The 23,348-nt window shown below is 42.8% G+C and overlaps 1 protein-coding gene and 1 long non-coding RNA gene across 2 annotated transcripts; both read right to left on the bottom strand.

Moving 5' to 3' along the window:
* Positions 1-7,539: 7,539 nt before the first annotated feature.
* Positions 7,540-12,665, bottom strand: MRPL15 (mitochondrial ribosomal protein L15). Its single transcript, XM_004275012.3, has 5 exons — positions 12,506-12,665; positions 11,529-11,683; positions 10,787-10,952; positions 8,478-8,601; positions 7,540-8,048 (listed from the first exon to the last, which is right to left on the bottom strand). The coding sequence occupies exons 1-5, from the start codon at positions 12,611-12,613 to the stop codon at positions 7,711-7,713; spliced, it is 891 nt and encodes a 296-aa protein (XP_004275060.1). The 5' UTR covers positions 12,614-12,665; the 3' UTR covers positions 7,540-7,710.
* Positions 12,666-20,089: 7,424 nt separating this feature from the next.
* Positions 20,090-23,343, bottom strand: LOC125961758 (uncharacterized). Its single transcript, XR_007472737.1, has 2 exons — positions 23,125-23,343; positions 20,090-21,750 (listed from the first exon to the last, which is right to left on the bottom strand). It is a non-coding gene; the product is annotated as an uncharacterized LOC125961758 (long non-coding RNA).
* Between the last annotated feature and the right edge of the window lie 5 nt (positions 23,344-23,348).

The raw sequence follows: 23,348 nt of genomic DNA, 5'->3' as shown, positions 1-23,348 counted from the left end.
CACCGGCCCCAGATTCTTTGGTTTTTATCTCATCATTGGTGAGGTGGTGCAGATTTCACGCGCTTATGAACTACTTCTCTGAACTTCTCGTTTCTCTGTCAGGTTGTTTGAGCCGTCCTCATCTGTATCTGACAACAGCAGCTTAGAGGGGGAGTATCTGCTGGGACGGAAGGGGGACCAGGCGCTGGTAGAAAAGGTCCCCTGAATTCTCCAGTGCAGTCGGGCCCCACAGAAACTGGGAAACTCTCTTCAAGGATCTCGCTCCTGAAACCTGGAGGTGGAGAAGCCAGAGCTCCGAGGAGCTACCACAGGTCTCACCCTCCCCAAAGGACTGAGCTGCCAGTGCTGGGTGGCCCGTGGCAGCAGCTGTGGGGCCCAGGGGTGCAGGGCAAGCGGCTGCTCCCAGGTCTCTTTGTATCACTCAGCCCAGCCGCAGGGTTCCCCGTAGCTGGTAAGGCTGGAGTCTGAATTTATAGATTTCTTTGTTTATTCTAAAGAAAAGAAGCAGGAAGTTCATTTTTACCAGTGACCTTGACTAGAAGTCTTTGATGATGAGGTTTCACGGGTTAAAGGTTCATCATGGCTTATTTATGTCATTTCTTTAATGGATGGACTTCTTGAAATAAACTATACATACACAGGCGAGCGCGCCTGTAGTTCAAAGCCAAAGTTCTTCAATTTAATATACCTATTTTTATTGTAGCTCCATCCCAAGCTATAATACAAATAATGTCATATCACTTTCAAATATTTGCCTGGACTTTTAGAACAATCATTGTTCTAGTCTTTCTAAGCTATTTTAGACCTTAATAGAGAAATTTAAAGATATTCCTTCTCCACAATCATTCATCAAATACAACTTTATACGTTGTACATAACATTTTTTGTTATGCTCTTTGTTTTCTCTTTGTTTAAAGAGCAAAATGTTATTCCAGTGGAGGAAAAGAACTTTATTGCAAAAAACGATTTACAGCTGTGGTTCTAAAGTCACCCTGAAGAAGTATAAGAAACCTGGGGAAATGGCTCCACCTAGTGCCCTAGGTGCGGTACTGCAACACGCAAGCTCCATAAACGGTACCAGTGCTTCTCAAACTTGACCGTGTACAGAAATTATCCGTGATCTTGTTAAAATGCAGATTCTTACTCAGGTGAGAGGTGAGGACTGAAACTCTGTATTGCTAACAAGCTCCCTGGGGATACACATGCTGCTCGTTCATGGAATTTCCATGAATTTGATGATAAGTCTAGTTGTCTAAATAGAAGGTTGTAATTAGATGTAAAGACCCTTTTAGAAGTTAAAAGTTCGTAAGTCAGAATTGTTTTCCCCCTTGTCTGCAAGGGGCACTATATTAGTTGGGTTGGTGATGTTGATTACTAATTGCAGAAAAACCAATTGCCCTAAGTGAATTCCCTTTAATGTTCAACCCTTATTTTGTAAGTACAACATCTAAGAACATGCTCACGTATTCCCTTGCCCACTGCCTTACTGTGAACAGTTCTAAGAGCAGCGTTTCCATGTTCTATTTCATCTCCCTGGCAGCTGGCATTGGCTAAATTACAGCAGGTGCCCAGCCCGCTGGTCTAGGTAGGTGAGTTCTCCAGGTGAGAGACTAAAGCAGGTGGGCATGCAATGACAGGTGGCAGGTGCAGGGAGCCCCGGCTAAGTGTGTGCTCCGAGACTCTGCTGCACGAGGAGAGAAATCTGTGTTATGGGGACCCTCTTCCCCGAAGCTGTCCATACAATGTCTTCACAAAATAACAAGTGCTCCCACTTCTTGGACCCCCATTGTGCCCAGACTTGCCGATGACGTACACCTTCCCTCTCACACCCAGCACCACGGCCATCTGAGGAGGGACCTTGCCATCTCACAAGAGAAGCTGCTTAAGTTTTGAGCTTTAACAGCCCTCCTGGGTCAGCAGCCCACTCAGGACACACATGCAGGACCATCTCATTCAAAATCTCTTCCTTTAAACCACTTTGCCACCACAGGTAACGCTAGTTCCTGAGCGCACACCTCCTGGGGCGTCTCTTTCTTAAATAGTCTGCAGCTGGTTTTCAAATGTGTATGTTAATATAAAGTCTCAGAAAGTGAGAGTTTATCTCTTCTGTGTCCTTAACACGCTAGGCGGTGCTATTAATGTGCTATAAATGTCGTTTTTGGAAACCTGGCAAGCCACTTCACAGGTTTCTGGGGGAGCTAAGTGAAAATCAGTGTAAAACCATTGTTACTACTTTGGCTTTGATTTCCTCCTCCTCCTGTCACCGACGGCCACCAAGGAAGAACTTGGGTTTGCCGTGCCCAGAGGCAGCTTCCGCTTCCTTTAAAATTAAAGGTGAACTAGAGTATTGGGAGCAGGTTACCTGCAGCACCTACTGCTCTGGGATTCAATTTCTCCTTCACTTGCTTCTCCATTCCCTCCTACTGGTGCGTGTAAGGTGATCACTCTGCCTTTCTGACTTTAGTAGTCCCAGTGCCTGTTGTTGGGCCTGCTGTGTGAGCACTTCGGGTTTGCTGAATGTATAAATCATGAATAATTAACAATCCTAATTAAGTGGGACCAAGATCACACCTGGAAATTCCCACGAAGTGCTCACATGTGGTCAGTAGGTGGCAGTCTTGCCTCATTTCTGATGGCTAAGGGGCACGCGCATGCGTGTGTGTGTGTGTGTGTGTGTGTGTGTGTGTGTGTGTGTGTCTAGTTGAAAGCCTGTGCTTCCTCACTTGTAGAAAAAAGGAGAATTCTCTTTCCAATTCTTTATAGAGTTGGAAAGAGTCTTCTGCAGGTCCCTCACTCCATTTGTCAAAGCAGAGGACCTGGGCTTCCTTGGTAGCGCAGTGGTTAAAAATCCGTCTGCCAATGCAGGGGACATGGGTTCAAGCCCTGGTCTGGGAAAATCCCACATGCCGCAGAGCAACTAAGCCCATGCACCACAACTACTGAGCCCGTGTGCTGCAACTACTGAAGCCCGTGCACCTAGAGCCAGTGCTCCGCAACAAGAAAAGCCACTGCAATGAGAAGCCTGTGCACTGCAAGGAAGAGTAGCCCCCGCTCCCCACAACTAGAGAAAGTCTGTGTGTGCAGCAAAGAGGGCCCAACACAGCCAAAAATAAATAAATAAAATAAAATTTTTTAAATAAATAAATATGCACCCAACATAGGAGCACCTCAATACATAAGGCAAATGCTAACAGCTATAAAAAGGAAACTGAAAGTAATACAATAGTGGGGGACTTTAACACCTCACTTACACCAATGGACAGATCATCCAGACAGAAAATTAACAAGGAAACACAAGCTTTAAATGACACAACAGACCAGACAGATTTAACTGATATTTATAGGACAGTCCATCTGAAAACAGCAGATTACACTTTCTTCTCAAGTGCACACGGCGCAGTGGTTGACAATCTGCCTGCCGATGCAGGGGACACGGGTTTGTGCCCCGGTCCGGGAAGATCCCACATGCCGCGGAGCAGCTAGGCCCGTGAGCCATGGCCGCTGAGCCTGCGCGTCCGGAGCCTGTGCTCTGCAACGGGAGAGGCCACAACAGTGAGAGGCCCGCGTACCGCAAAAAAAAAAAAAAAAAAAAATTACAGACCAATATCACTGATAACTATAGATGCAGAAATCCTCAACAAAATACTAGCAAACAGAATCCAACAGCACATTAAAAGGATCGTACACCATGATCAAGTGGGATTTATCCCAGGGATGCAAGGATTCTTCAATATATGCAAATCAATCAATGTGATACACCATATTAACAAACTGAAGGATAAAAACCATATGATCATCTCAAAATGTCCTTTCTCAGCAGATCCTGATTAAAATAATAAAGTTTAGCATGCCTTTCTTTTCATCGACAAGATGCTGACCACAGACTGCATGAATCTTAAGGTGGAAAGGAAATAACATTTATGGAACAGCTACCACATACGAGGTGGACCACATAAGAGGCTTAATTCACCAACACTCAGAGGCACTTCTGTGTCAGGCGCAGTGTAAGTGCTTCACAAATACTGACGTCTTTCAATCCCCATCATCACTGGATGCGTTAGGATCTGTCATTATCCCCCTTTTTTCAGATGGTGAAACCGAGGCTCGGAGAGGTTAAGTAACGGTCACACAGCTAGTACCGGCCTCTGAGCCCAGGGAAACTCTCCTGGCAATTCTGCAAATTGGCCTCCGTGCCTGGAGCCTCTCCCTGGTAACCCAGTGAGCCCCCAACCACAGGAGAGGGTGTTGCAGTTAAAGGATGCACCCCAGGTCATCCGGCTGCCATTGGGGCCTGAAGCAGCACTGAAGTTTACACGTGCAAGACCATGCCACGCCTGGCACACTGTCTGCAGCAAAGCCTCCCAGACGTGGCCACCAGAATCTGCACTAACTAAAGTCAGGGAGCATGCTTTGTTCTCTGACACACGCGGAGCTGGGTCCCTCTGCTGCCGCCTGGCGTTTTCTCCGCCCTTGCAGAGCTGTTCCACATTCCAAAGAATAAAGTAACATTCAAAAAGGAAAATAAACCGAGGAAATCCAGTTACTACTTCCAGGCATGAAAAGATCTTTCCCAATGCATATCAACTCAAGCTTCTCTGGTCTTGGACCCACACAGGCCACGTACACTGAAAACAGGCTGAAGCCACACACCAGGAAAGGACTGGAATCCAGACGGAGGGCGTCTGGCTTTTCTACTTAGATCTCCAGGTGATGTGAACTCTTCATCCTTGGAAATGACCAGCAGCACCCGGCACTGTTACATAATTCAGCTTGAGTCTCCCCGCTACGCAGTGATTTTAGGACTGGCTTCATAAAGCAGAATGGACGGATTTTGTGGAACGTGCCTGTTTTGGCCAAGAATGATCTGCACGATTATTCGATTAAGCCCAGGATACAGCTGTTTGTGACTAAGCCCCTGTGCCCTGAGGGTGACACGTCACCAGGCAGCTGTTTCCTGTTTTCACTCTTCCCTTTATCATTCTATCCGGACTTCCTTTCACCTGCAGGCCCCCAAGACGACCAACTTCAGCGAGTCTGACGTCTGCCATCTCCCATCTCCTTTTCCACCCTCACTGCTGCTCAGGGTAGTTGAGTCATTTACGTGGTGCGGGGACCCTCGTAAGGGCCTCACGAGTACATCCTGGGACTGGAAGGCGAGGAGACCCCGTCATCCACCTTCACGCAACTGACTGCCCCCTCATTTCCCGTGAAGAACTGTCTGTCGAGGCAACCCCGGCCCCTCCAACACAACTGCAAAGTGAACCACAAAACAGAACCTCTAGCAGCACGTCCGGGGGGCAGTAACCCACCCAGAGCGAGGCTGGCACTCTGCACAGAAAATGAGTGGTCTCTCAGGCTTGTCTCCTGCTTCAGGCCGGACACAGGACAGGATGTGTTTAAATGTAAGGAAGTTCATTTCTGTGCAAATAGGTTGAGGTCAAAGCAGCTTTCCTCAGCACCAAGGCAACACCTCAATCATCATGGTATTTGAGCTTGTAATATACAAAGATTATGGGTCACTGCACTTTACAGTTGGGAAAGGTGAAGGGACTTGCCTAATGGATCCTATATAGCAATGGCTTAAGAATAGGGCGTAGTCTTCCCTAACAGAAAGTGCCTTTGAAACAGTATTAGATGTAACAATAAGAAGTAAGGTCACTGCCTTTATTTGCAATCTATGCCTTTTTTTTTTTTTAATTTTACTTATTTTTGGCTGAGTTGGGTCTTCATTGCTGCGCGTGGGCTTTCTCTAGTTGCGGCGAGCGGGGGCTACTCTTCGTTGCGGTGTGCGGGCTTCTCACTGCTGTGGCTTCTCTTGTGGAGCACGGGCTCTAGGCACGCTTGCTTCAGTAGTTGCAGCATGTGGGCTCAGTAGTTGTGGCTTGCAGGCTCTAGAGCGCAGGCTCCGTAGTTGTGGCGCATGAGCTTAGTTGCTCCGTGGCATGTGGGATCTTCCCGGACCAGGGCTCGAACCCGTGTCCCCTGCATTGGTAGGTGGATTCTTCACCACTGCGCCACCAGGGAAGCCCCCTGCAGGCTATGCCTTTTTGATTCAAAAAAAGAAAAGAGACTCCAAACAAACTAAACAGTGGTAGTAGGTCAGGGATGGGCAACAGTAAGAGAACATGGACTTCTACTTTTTAGACTTCAATATTACATAACTTCAAAACAAGCATGGGAAAAAAAAAAAAAAAACACAAGCATGGACTACTTTTATAATGATAGAAAGTTTTTTGGGACTTTCCCCCGTGATTTTAAAAAATGAAAATGTATTCTATTCCTGACTCTTAGTCACTGTAATCGTCAATAAAAACACGTTTTCTCTGTACCTTGGAATTCTTCTTTGCTGCCATCTCTCTTCTTCTATATACAATATTCAAATAAAACTTTTTAGATACCTAGCATAGGAAATGTAAGATGGCTTTATGGCCAAAATGTTTAGAAAAAGAGGCACAGAAAAAAGTAGATGGTTTCTGGTGCTTTATCATCACTCTCCCTCAAAAACACCTGTCACTTGTGTCTCTAAAAAATAAAAACATGTTTTTAAGTTGTTGCCCATCCTCTGAAATTCATAGGTGACTATCCGAGAAGACAGGGCTAGTAGTGATTCTTATAAGTTCTGGGTACTAAGAAATGGTTTAATAACAAGCCAAACTAAATAATCCTGGATAAAAACTGAAATACACTCTTCGTACTTAAATTACTTTATAAACAGAATCTTAGCTCAGCTATATTTGAGGTAGATAAGGTAACAAAATAATGCACTGTTTAGGTTTTTAAATTTTTTTATTTTCATAAAATAAACAAGCAGGAATCATTTTATTTCTACTGTTGAAGAATTATCATGAATTATTCAAGATTTAATTGCATCAGGATAAATTAAGCTTTCACGTGCTTAGATACAACAGACTTACTGACTGCTGAACCTTTTAAATTAACTGAGTTTAACTTTCACATGACCAGTTGTTTTTATGGCTTATATAATCATTGACCATTTTTTCAAAAGCATTTAAAATGACTGAAAAACAAAGGTTTCCAAAGTCTATAAGTAAAATCGTATCAATTAGAATTAGAACATTTACCTTCTTCAAGGAAAAAAATGATACTGGCTTGATCATTTCTGTCTACTCTGAGTTGAGAAAATGAATTCCCTTGGAGTTCTGGTCTCAATTTTGCTAGCAAATATTGAACTGCTTAGAAGCTACTCACCAGTCTTAAACCTTCAACTCACACCCCACATCTTAATCATCCCAAGCTGAAGGCTTGCTGTCTTGACACTGGGCAGCAGCGCTTCCTCGCGGCTACCGGGTAAGAGGCTCACCAGTTCATTAGCAGCCCTCTGACCTTGACCAAGCAGCCAACAAAGCAATCCCATCCCACTTGCACGTTCACTCTGATTTGCAACAGTAAGACAAGACCTGGATGGAAAGATGATGGAAGACTCAACCGGAAATTGACTAAGAGTTACGCTCTTCCTTGGGCAGAGAACCAGGGAGCTCAGAACGGAGACATAAGCACACAGATCCACCAGATCCTCTATGCAGTCCTTGCTTACTGTATTTTTATTTTAATTTAGATAAGAAAGAGAGAGATGATTACACAGAAAACACCAACATCTGCAGAATTACAAATTAAGCAAATGCAACGGGAAACACACGTGTTTCGGTCCCTTTCTGGTGCTCTTTTACCATCTGCTCTCTTGGAAGGAACTCAGGAGCTGTAGTACTTGAGGAGATTCTCATCCGTAGGTTTGAGGATTTTCTTATCTGCCATATTCACTACCCACCCAGGAGCAAGACCAAACAAAATCTGCCTTGGATCTTTTCGAGTGCTGAGCATTTGGAAGAGTTCGTCTTTCGTGATATCAGGTAAGATATAACCATACTTCTTGGCAAGCTCCAGTCTCGCTTCAGGAAATTCAGCAGGATCCGCCAAGTAACCACGATTCCTTGCATCAGTGTAATAGGTTACCAGTGCCTCAGGGGGGAGCATTCGCTTGGGAATGGGTTGTCCACGGAGAAAGAATGGAATAGGTTTGCACAGTATTTCTAAAAAAAATGTTTAAATAAAAAGAGAGAGATGCAAACACTGCCTATATATATAATGATTTTCTCTTAATAATGGTATTCTTTTAATTATTAATTTTTAAATATTTCCAAGAGGAAAACTTAATTCCCAAAACTTTTTTTTATTAAATGGAAACACTTGACTTTCAAAAGTCTGCATCTTGAAAGTCAAAGTTACTCCTGCATCACCAACAGCGAGTGAATTTCTAAACGTGGGAAATAGCATACTGAAGCCCCATGTTTTAAAAAACAAAACCTTTTTATGACACACTGGCTGAGGTGTATGAGAAGGCGGAGCGCCACCAGCCACACCAGTAGTAGAAACCCCTCAAACAGGAAGCCAAGGGAGCTGCAGAGCAAGTCAAACCCTCGTGTGGCAGTCAGCACGCGACCCCGAGGCAACAAGCTTACCCAGGCTCCGAGGGTCGTAGAAGGCCGTCGTGACGACACCCCCGTTCTTCTCGATCGCAGCGATGGCCAGCTCTGAAGCCAGCTGTACTTCAATATTAACTTTTGCCTTAAAGGTGTCAGCACCCTGTCACCCGTCAAAACAAGGTCTGTGAGGAGACGGCTTGGCTACAAGTGAATTAATTACATGAGCTTCCCGTCTACACTGTGTTTTCTCCTCTAAAGGGCCTGCAACGTGACAGCTATTCCTACTTTAAATACCTCTGCTTTGAGGTCCTATCAAACACCAAATTCTTCCACGTTTTTTTAGGCCAACTTGTTTTACCAATTTTCATTCCCTATGAGCAGGGATGACTAGAATTCCATTTTATGCATTTGGCGGGCACCAACATAAATGCACATTCCCATTACTTCAGTAACAGCAGATTGTTTAGTCCTCAGGACAACTCTAAACCAACAGAATCACTGCCACACCAATGTCATAGACGGCAACACATAGACGGAAACGCAGAGAGGTTAAGCAACTTGCCCAAGATCACAAAGCCAGGGGGAGTCTAGTCCCAGCGCCTTCGTTCCTAACCACATTATGCCATGTGACACAGATAAAAACTTACCTTCCTGACCCATAAGTAAGCAAGAGGCCAAGAGCTGGTTAAAGAGGGGGGCAAGAGGGCTCGAGCCAGCAAAAGAACAAAGTATCTGAGCTTGGGAGGGGCCACTCTAGGGAAAGGGGCAGAGACAACAACAAAAATAAAAATAGTACTCAACTTTTTAAAGTCCCGTCTGGGCACTTTCATTAGGATGTGCTATATTTTACTCTAATTGCAGAACAGATTCTGACAAAATAAAAAGATGGTGGCCCTACCATTCTTTTTGCAGTAATAAAAATTTTTTTTGCTATTCTGGTACGGCCGAAACAAGCTGGCTCCCAATTTCAAAATATTCCATCAATTCTAAGACACATTTTCTCACATTTTTCCCATCTATGATACTGGTAGGCATTTTTACAGTCAATGGCACTCTTGACTCAATGAAACAAAGTCTTGCCATATTATTTGAGATTTCTAATTACTATTCCACAGATTGCTTAACCATTTCCCCATCCTTGGGCATTGGGGTTAGTTCCAGCATTTTCAGTGTTATAAGAAGAATATTTAGCATTTCATTATATCAATTAGGTTTCTTTTATTTTGTTTTTCCTTAGGACTTCTGTTCCCAAATTGGTAATGTTGTGCTGAAAGAGCAAAAGAGTCTTATTATCCACTATTTACTACAAATCTGAAATCCAGAAAAGGGCAAGCAGTTTACAGAGCTGTAAATAATGTATAACTGTACTTATTCAACCAATGTCCTGGTGTAGATTTCAGAATGATTTTTGCTAGTTTAATAGACACATGCCTGAAAGCTGTTGGGATGTGCATTAATGTCTGGTGAGGTCATGGGTTTTTCCATATGTTAATCTACAGTTGTGTTCCCTTATTCGCCTCAAGTAGAATACTGAGGTTTAATGGTGTATTTGGTATTGTCTCTTCAAATCATTTTATTTGGAAAACTTTTATCCACAAGTGTACTTTTTCAAAGGAATCTAAAGGTTTTCCCATAAACAATGCTCCCCTCTAGTGGACACTAAGTTACTTACACAGCAATATCGTATTACTGACATACAAGAAACAGGTAGTTGATCAACAATCTACAAGTTCATTTGCTTATGAAACTCCTGGCCAACTTCTACAAATAGAAAACCGCTTCCCTACAATTAGAACTGAATTTGATTCATTTCTGTCTTCCATAAATACTGAGTGACTATCACAAGCCAATATTTCCAATGTTGTAAATACAGCAATGTATCAAAGTACCTGCTCTCAAAGAACTGACATCACAATGAGGAAAAACAATGAAAAATAAATGCATTACTTGGTAATAAGTGTCAAGTGTTCATACACTCAAAGAAAAATCCTTTGGGCAGAATAAGGCAGACGGTCGGGTATGAGGGTATGAATGTTCCTTTATAAAGAATGTCAAAAACATCTTCCTACTAGGATGACATTTGAACAGAGAACCAAACAGAGTGAGGGAGAAGTACGAATGGGTACACAGGAGAAGAACATCCCAGGACCAGGGAACAGAGCCGCCCCTGCCTCCCGCCACCAACAGCATGCAGCTTTCTAAAACCACAAGTATAACACGATCGCCACTACATAATGTTTATGACAACTCAAAAGGGATAAAAATAAAGCAGGCAGGGTGTCGATTATATGCAAATCAGAAATAGCCATCTATGTAACTCCAAAAACAATCTAATTCAGACTTACCTCCTCTACCAGCTGGACACCATAATCCCTTTTAGATGGCTGGATGGTCACGCCTCTCCCATTGACAAGTTGGGTTAAATCAATAGGTTGTGTAGGATCAACTCGACCCAAATCGATAAGATACTGCAGCCTGTTGAGACTCAAAGGCTGATACTGGCGTCTGAAGCTACACAAGAAAGTAACAGTAGTTGGAAAACTCAGCCAGACTTACCTTCCAGCAAGATCTCCAGATCAACTCAGAGCTTTGTCCTGGGTTTTCCTCCATCAGTTTATATGGTTTAACAAAATAAAACCCCTGAGTATGGCATAAACATGTAATATTCCTTGATTTGGGGGCAATGAAACAAAACCAGTAAGTACTTACTTTGTTTCACCAACAATTATTTGCCTAGGCATCTACTTCACTCATTTAGACAAATAAATATTTAACCCACTATGTAAATTATACATTAATGGAACTCAAAGTAATGGTGATTACCATTTATTGGGTGACGAAAATGAGTCAGATTTTATATATGTAATCGCCCTAAACCTCGCGAGCAGACACCATTATCTCCATTTTGCAAGTCAGTGCAATGTCTGGCTTTTTCCCCAATTCAGGCTAAACTTCATTACCAAAAATGGTTCAGAGAAACAGCAATGAAAGTTTGCCTCAAAGTGGATTTAAATTTCTACCAACCTAGTTTTAGGTAACTCTCAGTGAGAATTAGGTATTTTACACTAAGAAGAAAAGCAAACTTACCTATGTCCTTCATTAAACCCGTATTTTGGGATTCGAAGGTAAAATGGAGTCTGGCCTCCCTCAAAGCCCAGCCGGGGCCGGGTTCCTCTCTGTCGTTCTCCCTTGTGGCCTCTGCCACATTTCCTACCTCTTCTCTGACCTCTTGGTCGTCTTCCCTGTAAGGAAAGAAAAATGTTTTATGATCTACAGATGCACTTTTAAAAATTGCATTTCACCTTTGCACTGTATCTTTTGGTTACGCCCTTCATTCATCCAACCAAGCACGACTAGCCAAGCCCACTACGTGCCAGGCACCATCCTAGCTGCTCTGAAGTCCAAACACTCCACATGAGCAACTCTGCCTCCGAAGATGTAGCTAATTCTTGCAACCAAACTCCAAGTTGTGTTTCAAAGGGAAAGTTCCAAGAATGAGATGAAAAAAAGGAGACTGTGACAGGTTGGAACTGAAAAAAATTGTAGAATTAAACATCCACAACAAGCAAAGTTTGCATGATACGCAAGCGCATTTATTTTGGAATTAATTGTCAATATGCCATTGTTACCCATATATAGCGTTTTATTTAAATACCAACTTATAAGGAAAATATTTTTCTTACTTTACATCCTGTCACTTCAGGAAAGCAACAAATTGATTTTTAAAGTGACAGTATGTCCATGACAGCTTTTCTAGCTATATTCAATGATTTGCAAAAGAGACATCAAATGTAATAAATCTTTCCCATGAAAATAAGGTATGATGGAAAAGCACTCCATGTTAAACCCAATTTTAAATGAGACAATCATTTGTACTTTCTGCGACCTCGCTCCCCCGCCCTAATTAACGTAATTAAGCCTCTAAACCTGAACCTTACAGAGAACTGGGACCACGTGGGCAGGTTTTCCCGCGTCACCTAAGCAGAGGGGCTCAGGGGCCCCTGGTTCCCCCAGCGCCTCTGGACCCGCGACCCCGAGGGCCCCCGCGCCGCCCGCAGCCTTACCGGTTTCCTGGAGCCCGGGTTCGGCCTCAGGTTAGCCAGGCTCACACGAGGAAGGGCCCGCAGCAGGTCCAAAGCCTGGGGCCCTCCGCCCCGCACCGGGCCGGCCATAACGGCGCGCCCGCCAAACCGCAAGGACGCCGGGCCGCCAGAGCTACGTAATTTCCGGCACTGCTTTACGGCCGAGGCCCCGCCCCTGTCGTGCTGCAGGCGCGCCGCGCCGCCAGCCGCGGGGCATGCCGGGAGCCGGGTGCATTCGCGGTGGCGGCAGGTGTGCGAGGGTGTAATCTTCGCGGTGCGCCGGCTTTATGTTTAGTTCGTTGGGGATGGGATCCTGTTTTGAGAGGTCGTGCCTTGACCTTGGCTCGGAATGTGCTGCGTTCTCTTCCGCCGCACAAAGCACGCGTTGAAAACGGTGTGTGCGTTAGAGGGCTTGGAGTCACTGGCCTGATGTGTCTCCCAGCCTGGTCCTTAGAGGCGCAGGGTCTTCTCCGAGCTCCACGTGGGGCCCAGAATAAGATACCCTGGGCGCTGAAGTACCGGGTTGGAGCTGAGCCAATTATACGCCCTGTCCTCTGAAAAGAATTGCACAACGGAGAGTTGTGGGTTAATTGTTAGTTGGGGCAAGATGAGGGCTATAGCATGGGAGATAGCCCCTCAGCTCCGAGGAACTGCTCCGGAGGTCAGTATATATGTGATTTACGTGAAGGGAGGTAGTGTCATCAAGCACACATGTTGGCAGAGGCTTGCTGCTGGTCACAAGGAGCAGATGTCACCGTTAATGATTCTAGTGCCCTTCTAGATACAAGGAGATGCCAGAATTTGGGCTCATAAAATCTTCTGGAAATGCCTATCTGAAAACCTGTTCTGCCAGTTTTCCCAGAGCAAAGTGCGCCTTACTCCTGATCTCAGCCCTCAAGTCTTTTCAAGGGGTGTTGGAGGTCAGCGGCTGCAGTGGCTACCGACTTCATCCTTGTAGAGGCAGATGGCAAGTTCCGACTTTTAGCTGGCAACCTTGAGATTCGAAAATAATACTCAGGGTCGAGCTATTACAGTGTCTGGCTGGTACCAACCCGTGAATAGGACGCAAATTCTGCATCCTGTCCGAGTGCGTCTGTGTTGCTTTGACCAGGTCACAGACATGCTAACTTCACTTGCTGTTAATACTGAAGGAGCCACGCTGAGCGCTTGGCTGTGTGTCAGTCGCGTGCTGAGTCACCCTCATTCGATTCATCAACTGAACAACCCCTCGTGGGGTAGATGTTATTACCTTTCGGACTTGACAAGGGCGGTAGCTTGAACGACGTCTCATAGCAAGCAGCAGAGCCAGGATTCACACTTTGCCTCCTATTACATAAGTAGTATTTTTTATAATATAAAGTTGAATATCTGCAGCACAAAATACATAACAATATTTTCACTCAAAAGTATCGGCTTCCCTATTTTTGTCTTAAGTGAGTATAATATGGACCATGCTCTTTTCTTTTCCTTTCTTTTATTTTTCTTTTTATGTTTCACTGTCTTGCTGGGGGATTGTTCTGCTCATCCCTACTGGTGATCACAAATGGTGAAGGTGGAAATAAATTTTTGGAGGGCAACTACTTCTCTGTTTAAACATTTTTGAAGTTATTTTAAATCAAGTGTGAAAAACTACAGAGGGGACTTCCTGGTGGTCCAGTGGTTAGGACTCTGTGCTTTCACTGCTGGGGCCGAGTTCTATCCCTGGTCATGGAACTAAGATCCCACAAGCCCCGTGACCTGGCAAAAAACCCCACAAAAAACACAGAAAGAAAAAGTTGCATTCATTCCTTTATTTGAGCAATATTTATGAGCGAGACACTGAACTTGTTACTGAAAAATATACATGGATGAAGTCAAACAGGATCTTCTCCCAGATTGTTTGAAATCTAGTAGGGGAGATTTTCCAAGAATTATTATTATTATTATTTTGGCTGCACCACGCACTTGTGGGATCTTAGTTCCCCCACCAGGGATCAAACCCGGGCCCTTGGCAATGAAAGCGTGGAGTCCTAACCACTGGACCACCAGGGAATTCCCCAAGAATGAGTATTTTTGAAAAGTTAAAAAAAAATCAGGCCTCTTGTAGAACAAATAGCACTACAAGAGAAATACAAATATGAATATAAAACAATATGAAGATAAAAGTCCATACTATTTAGAAGTGTAGAAAGAAATATAGTGAAAAAAATAGAAGCTAGTTCCTGCCTTTAAGGGTTTTCAATTCAATATATCTCATCATCTTTCTGTTAGAAATTTCATACTTCTGGGAAGAAAATTGCAAAATATGTTGCAAAATGTGTCCTAATCTACAGAAAGATACATAGTTTTCCCCCTATCTAGAAAATCATTGTTTTCACTAAGTAATGAGCTCTAGATGAGTGTTAGTTCCAATAATATTTTTTATCATCGAAAAAAAATTTTATTGAATAAATGAGATACAGGAAATATAAAACAGTGTGCTGCACTTCTGTGAAGTAGATGCTTTTTGTTGTATACGTTATGTAATGTTATTGGTGGACATCAGTTAATGATAGTGGAAGTAATAATTGTAGGCTACATATTTGTTTAGCCCATATGCAACATGTTGACCAAGCATATAAAACAGTCAAAATAATTTGATGAGTCTCATCTGTGTTGTAAGAATGTAAATTAAGGGTGTATGGTGAATAAGTCATCGATCTTTAAGCCCACAGAAATTTTACATCATCATTATCATTGCAGGATAATATTTATTAAGCACCCACATGCTTGGGGTGTTGTCCTAGACCCTGTTTAAATCACATTAAGGAGACCTTGTAATAAGAAAACATCTCAGCAACTATTTAAGAGTCATCCTGACTCCAGCCCTGGTTAATAGTGACTACTGAGTCATTATATAAAAGAATGAAGTGAACCCTATAAAGATGCTATAACTTGAAGTCCATTGGGAAGGCCCTCCTTCTCATACACTCCCAAATAACCTTCCTCCACCTATCCCAGTGCTTTGACAGTCTGTCAATATAGATTGATTCCTTTTAGCTAATTAATTAAAATTTTCAAGGATGTAAGAATGGGAGTTGGGGATGAAAATAAAAGGGGATAAATTCATCACACAAGGTACTGTGTATGAACCATAATGATAATACACTATGAAATGAAGAGTCACATCAGGACTTCCCTGGTGGTGCAGTGGTTGAGAGTCCGCCTGCCAATGCAGGGGACATGGGTTCAAACCCTGGTCGGGGAAGATCCCACATGCCGCGGAGCAACTAAGCCCGCGCGCCACAACTATTGAGCCTGCGCTCTAGGGCCCCGCGAGCCACAACTACTGAAGGCCGTGCTCCACACAAGAGAAGCCACTGCAGTGAGAAGCCCGCACACCGCAAGTAAGAGTAGCCCATGCTCTCTGCAACTGGAGAAAGCCTGCACGTAGCAACGAAGACCGAACTCAGCCAAAAATAAATAAATAAAACAATAATAAATTAAAAAAAGTTCAACTCAACTGTTTCTGAGATTAAAAAACAACAAGACAAAAGCATGCACATAAAAGTCTCCCATCTCATCTCCCTAAATGAGGTCACACATTAAATGATATTTTGGCAGGGATGGGAACAGGAGGAGGAAAGGAATTTCAGTGATTCAGTTATTACTGACGAGTCATTTTTAGAATGGGACCAAGAATAGGCTTATTTTGTGAAGATCAAAGTTGAGTAAAAAAAACTGGAGATGTGATTTTTCTTAGTGAAGGAAGGAAGGAAGTCAAGGGCGGGAAAGAAGTGAATGGCTTTGATACTGGGAAACAACAAATATTGAGAGAGAAGAGAGCATGAAAAGGGTTGAAAATAAATGTCACCTTCAAAAAAATTACCTAGTTTTATCAAAGGTTGTTCCTGACTCAAAGGTCTTCATTCACACCTAGATAATTTTTGTTTTGATTTTATCATAGTACATAATGCATTCATTTGTTATGAAAAAAATGCAGCTGTACAAAAGCGCCTACACTGAGAAGCAGGAGATCTTCATAGGCAATCACTTTTAACTTTCTGTTTTCATTTCTTCTGGTGATTGCCTCCATATTTACAAATTAAAATTTCCCTACACTAATTGTTTTTTATCAACTTTTGACATTGTATATTCATTCACTTGTTTTATGATAGCTGAAGATCTATATTAAACTACTTCCTTCTAGTATTTTCTCTCATGGTAAACTGTGTGATTTAAATAATATAAGAACTTTAAATAATATAAGAACTACTTCTTGGATGTTCAAGTTTCAGAAGTATATATGAGCTCCTCCCTCTAAGATGAAGATACTGACACGCCTCCCCTGTCACTCCTTTGCCCTTTCTCATTTCCAACTTCTGTTAGCTGCCTATTTACTAACAATTTACTGACAATTTAATCCATTGTCATGGATTATCAATATACCTGTACACTTTCAATCATCATTTAGTGTAAATAAGAAGCTACAATTACTGTATTTGCTCTTTCTAGACCAGTTTTCAGTATTTTCCTCTTTTCTGGCCCCAGAGAACTGGCTTTCAGGTTGATAGACTTTCTTTAAATTCATGGCCATAAACCTCAAATTGGTCATCCTACCTCAGTGTTCTAGAAAACTTACTTTTTCACTCTCCATGATGACTATTTTGTATCTACTTTCCCTCTCTCTCTGTCAATGATTTTCCTTTATACTTTAGAAAAAGGAGTCATGAGACGGAGAATTTCTTCCACATCCCACCAGTAAATGTACAGTCCTTCCCTAGAACAGCATTCATCCTCTATATCCTATTAAAGAGAAGAAAGTGGCTTTTCTCCTGCTAATGGTCAGTCTTTCCACCTGTGATCTGGACTCCTCCCACCTGCTTCAGAATTTTGTAGTTTTCATATCCCCTTTCTTTCCTACATTATCAATCTCTCCTTGTACTGCTAATCAGAATATAAAAAGGTAAAATGGTGGGGCTTCCCTGGTGGCGCAGTGGTTGAGAGTCCGCCTGCCGATGCAGCGGACACGGGTTCGTGCCCCGGTCCGGGAAGATCCCACATGCCACGGAGCGGCTGGGTCCGTGAGCCATGGCCGCTGAGCCTGCGCGTCCGGAGCCTGTGCTCCGCAACGGAAGAGGCCGCAATAGTGAGAGGCCCGCGTACCGCAAAAAAAAAAAAAAAATGTAAAATGGTGCAGCCTCTTTGGAAAACAGTATGGAGGTTCCTCAAAAAAGTAAAAATAGGGGACTTCCCTGGCAGTCCAGTGGTTAAGACTCTGCACTTCCACTGCAGAGGGCGGGGGTTCAATCTCTGGTTGGGGGAACTAAGATCCTGTGTGCCGCACAGTGCAGCAAAAAAAATATTTTTTAATTAAAAAAATTTTTTTAAGTAAAAATAGAGCTACGTTATCCAGCAAGCCCACTCCTGGGTATATATCCAAAAGAACTGAAATCAGGATCTCGAAGAGATATTTGCACTTCCATGTTTACTGCAGCATTATTCACAGTAGCCAAGACATGGAAACAACCCATGTGCATCGACAGACAAATGGATAAAGGAAATATGGGATAGACCTAAAATTAAATATTATTCCAATTTAAAATTTAAGGAAATTGTACCATTTGTGACAACATGGATAGACATGGAAGATGTTATGCTGAATGAAATGTCAGTCACAGAAGGACAAGTACTGCATGATTCCACCTATATCATGTATCAAATAGTCAAACTCATATAAGTAGAAAATAAATTGGTGATTGCTAGGGATTAGGAGTGGGGTAAATGGAGAGTTGTTGGTGACTGGGTGTAAAGTTCCAGGTATGCAGAGTGAATGCTATCTAGGGATCTATATGATCTAGGGATCTATAAGGTCTAGAGATCTATAACATTACAACATGGTGCCTATAGTTAGCAGTGTGGTGTGTGCTTAAAAACTTAAGAAGGTAAATCTTTTTAAAAATATATATATATATATATTTATTTATTTATTGGCTGTGTCAGGTCTTAGCTGCGGCATGCGGGATCTTCGATGGAGCATGCGGGATCTTTTGTTGTGGCATGCAGCCTCTCTAGTTGTGGCTCGTGGGCTCAGTAGTTGTGGCTCGCGGGCTTAGTTGCCTCGAGGCATGTGGGATCCTAGTTCCCCGACCAGGGATCAAACCCACATCCCCTGCATTGGAAGGCAGATTCTTAACCACTGGACCACCAGGGAAGTCCCAAGATGGTAAATTTTATGTTAAACGTTCTTATCACAAGAAACAAAGCAAGGGGACACAAGAAATCTTTAAGAGGTGATGGAATGTTTATTACCATGATTGTGGTGATGGTATCACAAGTGTAAGCATATGTCCAAACTCATCAAAATGTACACATTAAATATGTACAATTTGTATATATTAATTGTACCTCAATAAAGCTAAAAAATAGAAATTATCTTCTAAAGTGAGTTCTTAGCAGCACTCAGAGCAGTTGGCCACCCCCACTTGAAATATTTTCCTTGTTCGATTTCTGGATAGCCCACATTTCTGGTTTCTTTCTTCCATCCTGGCTGACCTCTCTCACTTTTACTGTCTCCTCCTACACCATCTGACCTCTAAATATTGAAATTTATTGTTTCTATGCAGATGTTCTCCCAAGGTGGTCTTAAATGGTTTATAAATTCTCAGATTTATACCCGCGTCCCAAATCAGAGCCAATCTGTATAGAGGGAAGACTGTGAAGACACAGGGAGAAGACAGTCACCTACAAGTCACGGAGAGAGGCCTCAGAGGAAACCAGCCCTGCCGACACCTCGATCTTAGACATCTCACCTCCAGAACTGTGAACAAATTAATTTGTCTGTTAATCCACCCAGTCTGTGGTCCTTTGTTATGGTAGCCCTAGCAAACTAATAGAGATTCTGGTACCAGGAATTAGGGCACTGCTCTAACAAACATCTAAAATTGTGGAAGTGACTTTAGAACTGGTTAATGGGTAGAGGCTGGGAGAGTTTTGAGGGGCATGTTAGAAAAAGGAAGGAAAAGAGAAGATTTGGAAATTTCTCAGCCTTTCTATATTGCAAAAAATGAGAAAGAGTATTCTGGAGGGAACATCAAGGGTGTGACTGGACAAACATTCACTACAGGGGCACAACAGTAAGTGTGAACTGAAAGATGGAAGAGTCAGAGAACTTAAATACAGATTGTTAGAGGTTACGCAATCTGAGGAACAGAGAAAAAGAATGAAGAAAACTGAGCAGGGCCTTACAGAATTGTGGGACACCATTAGGCATACCAGCATTTGTGTAATGGAAGTAACTGAAGGAAAGGAGGGAGGGGAGCAGAAAAATATCAACTATATAGTGGTTGAAAACTTCCCAAACACTATGAGAAACATTACGTATCCAAGAGCCTCAATAAACTCTTAGCATGACTGAAAGGAGGTCTACACCCAGACACATCATGGTCAAATGCTGAAAGCTGATGGTATATGTCCAAAGGAACTGAAAGCAGGAAGTCAAACAGATATTTGTATGCCAATGTTCATTGAAGCATTATTCACAAAAACCAAAAGGTGGAAACAACCCAAGTGTCCATCAACAGACGAATGGATAAACAAAAAGTAGTGTACACCTGCAAAGGTATTTTATTCAATCATAAAAGGGAATGAAGATATGATACATGCCACAACATGGAAGAACCTTGAAAACATTATGCTAAATGAAATAAGTGAGATACAAAAGGATAAATATTGTATGAATCCACTTACATAAAATATCTGGAATAAACAAATTCATAGAGACAGAAAGTAGATTAGACATTACAAAGGGTTAGGGAGAGGGTGGAATGGAGAGTGTTGCCTAACAGTTACAGAGTTTCTGTTTGGAGTGATGAAAAAGTTTTGGAAACAGTGGTGAAGTTTGCACAACATTTTAAATGCAATTAACGCTACTGAGTTATACACTTTAAAATGGCAAAAATGGCAAATTTTATGTTAAATACATTTCACTACAATTACAAAATTAATGATGTAATGTACCAAAAATCATTGAATTGTACACTTTAATGGATGAATTGTATGATTTGTAAATTATATCTCAATAAAGCTGTCAAAGTAAAAGTATGTAAAAAGATAAACAGCAACAATAAGAGAGCTGGAGCAGCTATGTTAATATCTGAAAAAATAGATTTTAAGATAAAAATTGTTAACAGGAAGCAAAAACTGACAGAATCTAAAGAAAACAATAGACAATTCAACAATAAGAGTTGGGGACTTGAATTCCCCTCATTCAAAAATTGACAGAATAAATAGGCAGAAGACTGATGAGGTTATAGAACACTTGAACAACATTAAAAACTAGCTGGACATAATAGACATCTATCAAACACTCTGCCCAACAACAGCAGAATACATATTCTTCTCAAATGCACATGGAACAGTCTCCAAAATAGACCATATGCTGTGACATAAAACCTGTCTCAATAGAACTGAAAATCTGAAGTCACACAAAGTATATTTTCTGACCACAATGGAACTTGTGAAAGAAATTTGGGAAATACACAGATACATGGAAATTATTTTCAAGTATATAATTGCCTAAAAATCCACCAAAAAAAAAAAGCTACTAAAACTTAAGTGAGTATAGCAAGATTTCAGATACAAGGCCAGTATGCAAAAATTAAATTCCTGTATCTAGCAATAAATAATTAAATTGAAATTTGAAATACCATTTACAATTGCATAAGATATGGATTTTCTAGGCATAAATTTGACAAAAGGTATTCCGGCCTATACAATGAAAAGTAGAAAACATTACTAACAGAGGGCTTCCCTGGTGGCACAGAGGTTAAGAATCCGCCTGCCAATGAAGGGGATACGGGTTCAGGCCCTGGTCCGGGAAGATGCCACATGCCGTGAAGCAACTAAGCCCGTGCGCCACAACTACTGATCCTGAGCTCTAGAGCCCGCGAACCCCAACTACTGAAGCCCGCGCGCCTAGAGCCCGTGCTCTGCAACAAGAGAAGCCACCGCGATGAGAAGCCCACGAACCACAACGAAGAGTAGCCCCCGCTTGCCACAACTAGAGAAAGCCCACGCACAGCAACAAAGACCCAACGCAGCCATAAATAAATAAAAATTTATAAAAACAAAGAAACACTTTAAAAATAAATAAATAAAACATTACTGGTAGAAATCCAAGATTACCTAAAAATTCACACTAGTTCTTGGATCAGAAGACTCAGTTGTCAGACGTCCTCAAATTGGTCTGTAGCTTCATGAGAATCTCACTGAAAATCCCAATAGCCTTTTTATTTTGGAGAAATCAGCACCAACTTAACATTTTTGAGAGCCCACAAAATTATCAGCACTCAGATCCAGTATAAGAATGATTGGGGAAAAAATAAAAGAGAGTATGAATAAGACCCCCAAACTTCAAGCATTCTGGCTATCATATAATTAAAGTGGAGATTTTGTTGTTTTGTTTTTGTTTTTAAGATCTTTGTTCACTAGCTTCCCCTTCCCTTACACTGGACTCCCTAAGGATTGTTAAAAAACAAAACTCAACAGAATAAATAAAAAAATCTAATTGGCTTTATGCAACGATTCATGAATGGGGCAGCACCCCATCCAGCAAGTAGAGAGGAGCTCCGGGGAGCCGCACAAACAGAAGACTTTTAAAGGCAGAAAGAGGGTGGCAACGAGGAAAGAGCAGATTACTTCATTTTTCTTTGGGGGATGGAAGGGGTCTAGACAGGCTGATTAACTCACTAGCGCCGACTAGGAAATTCCAGACTGACTTTAAGATTACATCCTGCCAGAGATTGAAACTGGAATAAGTTTAGGTAGTAAGTTTCAGTTTGGGGATGATGTGGGCTTAGCACAAGTGACTCCATTTGGGGCCTGTTATCCTCCTTTTAACAGACTGTATATATCCTCTAAGTTTCTCCACTAGATTGTGACAACTAAAAACTGTCGTTTGACACCTGGTTCTACAAGGGTGAAGTCAGTAGCCGCTGCAGTCGCTGACCTTCAACACCTCCAGAAAGGAGTTCAGGGCTGAGATCGGGATGAGGTACCCTGTTCTCTGGGGAAAACTGGCAGAACAGGACTTCAGATAATTAGATACTTGCAGGTGAAAATTTTTATGAACCCAAACTCTTGCATCTTCCCACATTCAGAAAAGCACTAAAACCATTAAATCTCTTCTGACTAGCAGCAACCTTCTGGGGAGACACGTGCTTGACTGCATGCACACTTGGACCAAAATCATCTACCCACTGACCTCGCCCCCCGCCCAAACTTTTCAGAGCACGTCCTCAGCGCTGAGAGGAGGTGTCCCAGGGCATAGCCCTCAGTGAGTCCCCAAATAAAACGGAACCACAGCTCTCACTGTGTGTTTTCTCCAGTGGTCAACTGTAACCCTCCGAAGGTCAGGGCATTTTGCCTTTAGGTGTGTCCATCTCCGCCCCTCCCAGATCCTACCAGGTATTTGATGGGCATCGGGCCACCGCTGTAGAATGGGGTCATGTGTTCTGGGGCCTAAATCAATAGGACCTCCAGAGCCACCAATCAGCAAATTGTGGAAACTCGGTGACAACTGAGTGCTTCCCTCTCCAGTTGCAGTTCAAAGGAGGCGAGGCGCGGGCCCCCAAACTACACACCTGTGCAGCCCCCAGTGGAAATACCGCAGAAGTTGCTCCCCAAGTCCAGTCCTTCCCGACCTTTGCAAGTGAGTGGGGTCGGGAGTGACCGCGCGGCCCCGCCCCCCAGACCGGCCGCCCGCACTGAGCACGCGCGGCCCGCGGGCCGGAGGTCAGCTCGGGCCGCCCTCTGCCGCGGCCAACGCGGCGTCGGGCGGCCGGGCACTGTGACGCGCGGGGCGACC

The sequence above is a fragment of the Orcinus orca genome, chromosome 17 (genome assembly GCF_937001465.1).
Source record: "Orcinus orca chromosome 17, mOrcOrc1.1, whole genome shotgun sequence".
Taxonomy (NCBI): domain Eukaryota; kingdom Metazoa; phylum Chordata; class Mammalia; order Artiodactyla; family Delphinidae; genus Orcinus; species Orcinus orca.
Note: the sequence above shows the minus strand (reverse complement) of the source record. Positions and strands in the feature narration are given on the sequence as shown.

Coding starts and splice junctions, on each gene's coding strand:
- MRPL15 (XM_004275012.3), bottom strand. CDS start 12,613: ATGGCCGGCCCGGTGCGGGGCGGAGGGCCCCAGGCTTTGGACCTGCTG. Junction 11,684..12,505: donor ACCCGGGCTCCAGGAAACCG/GTAAGGCTGCGG, acceptor CTTTCCTTACAG/GGAAGACGACCAAGAGGTCA. Junction 8,602..10,786: donor GTGTCCAGCTGGTAGAGGAG/GTAAGTCTGAAT, acceptor GACGGGTGACAG/GGTGCTGACACCTTTAAGGC.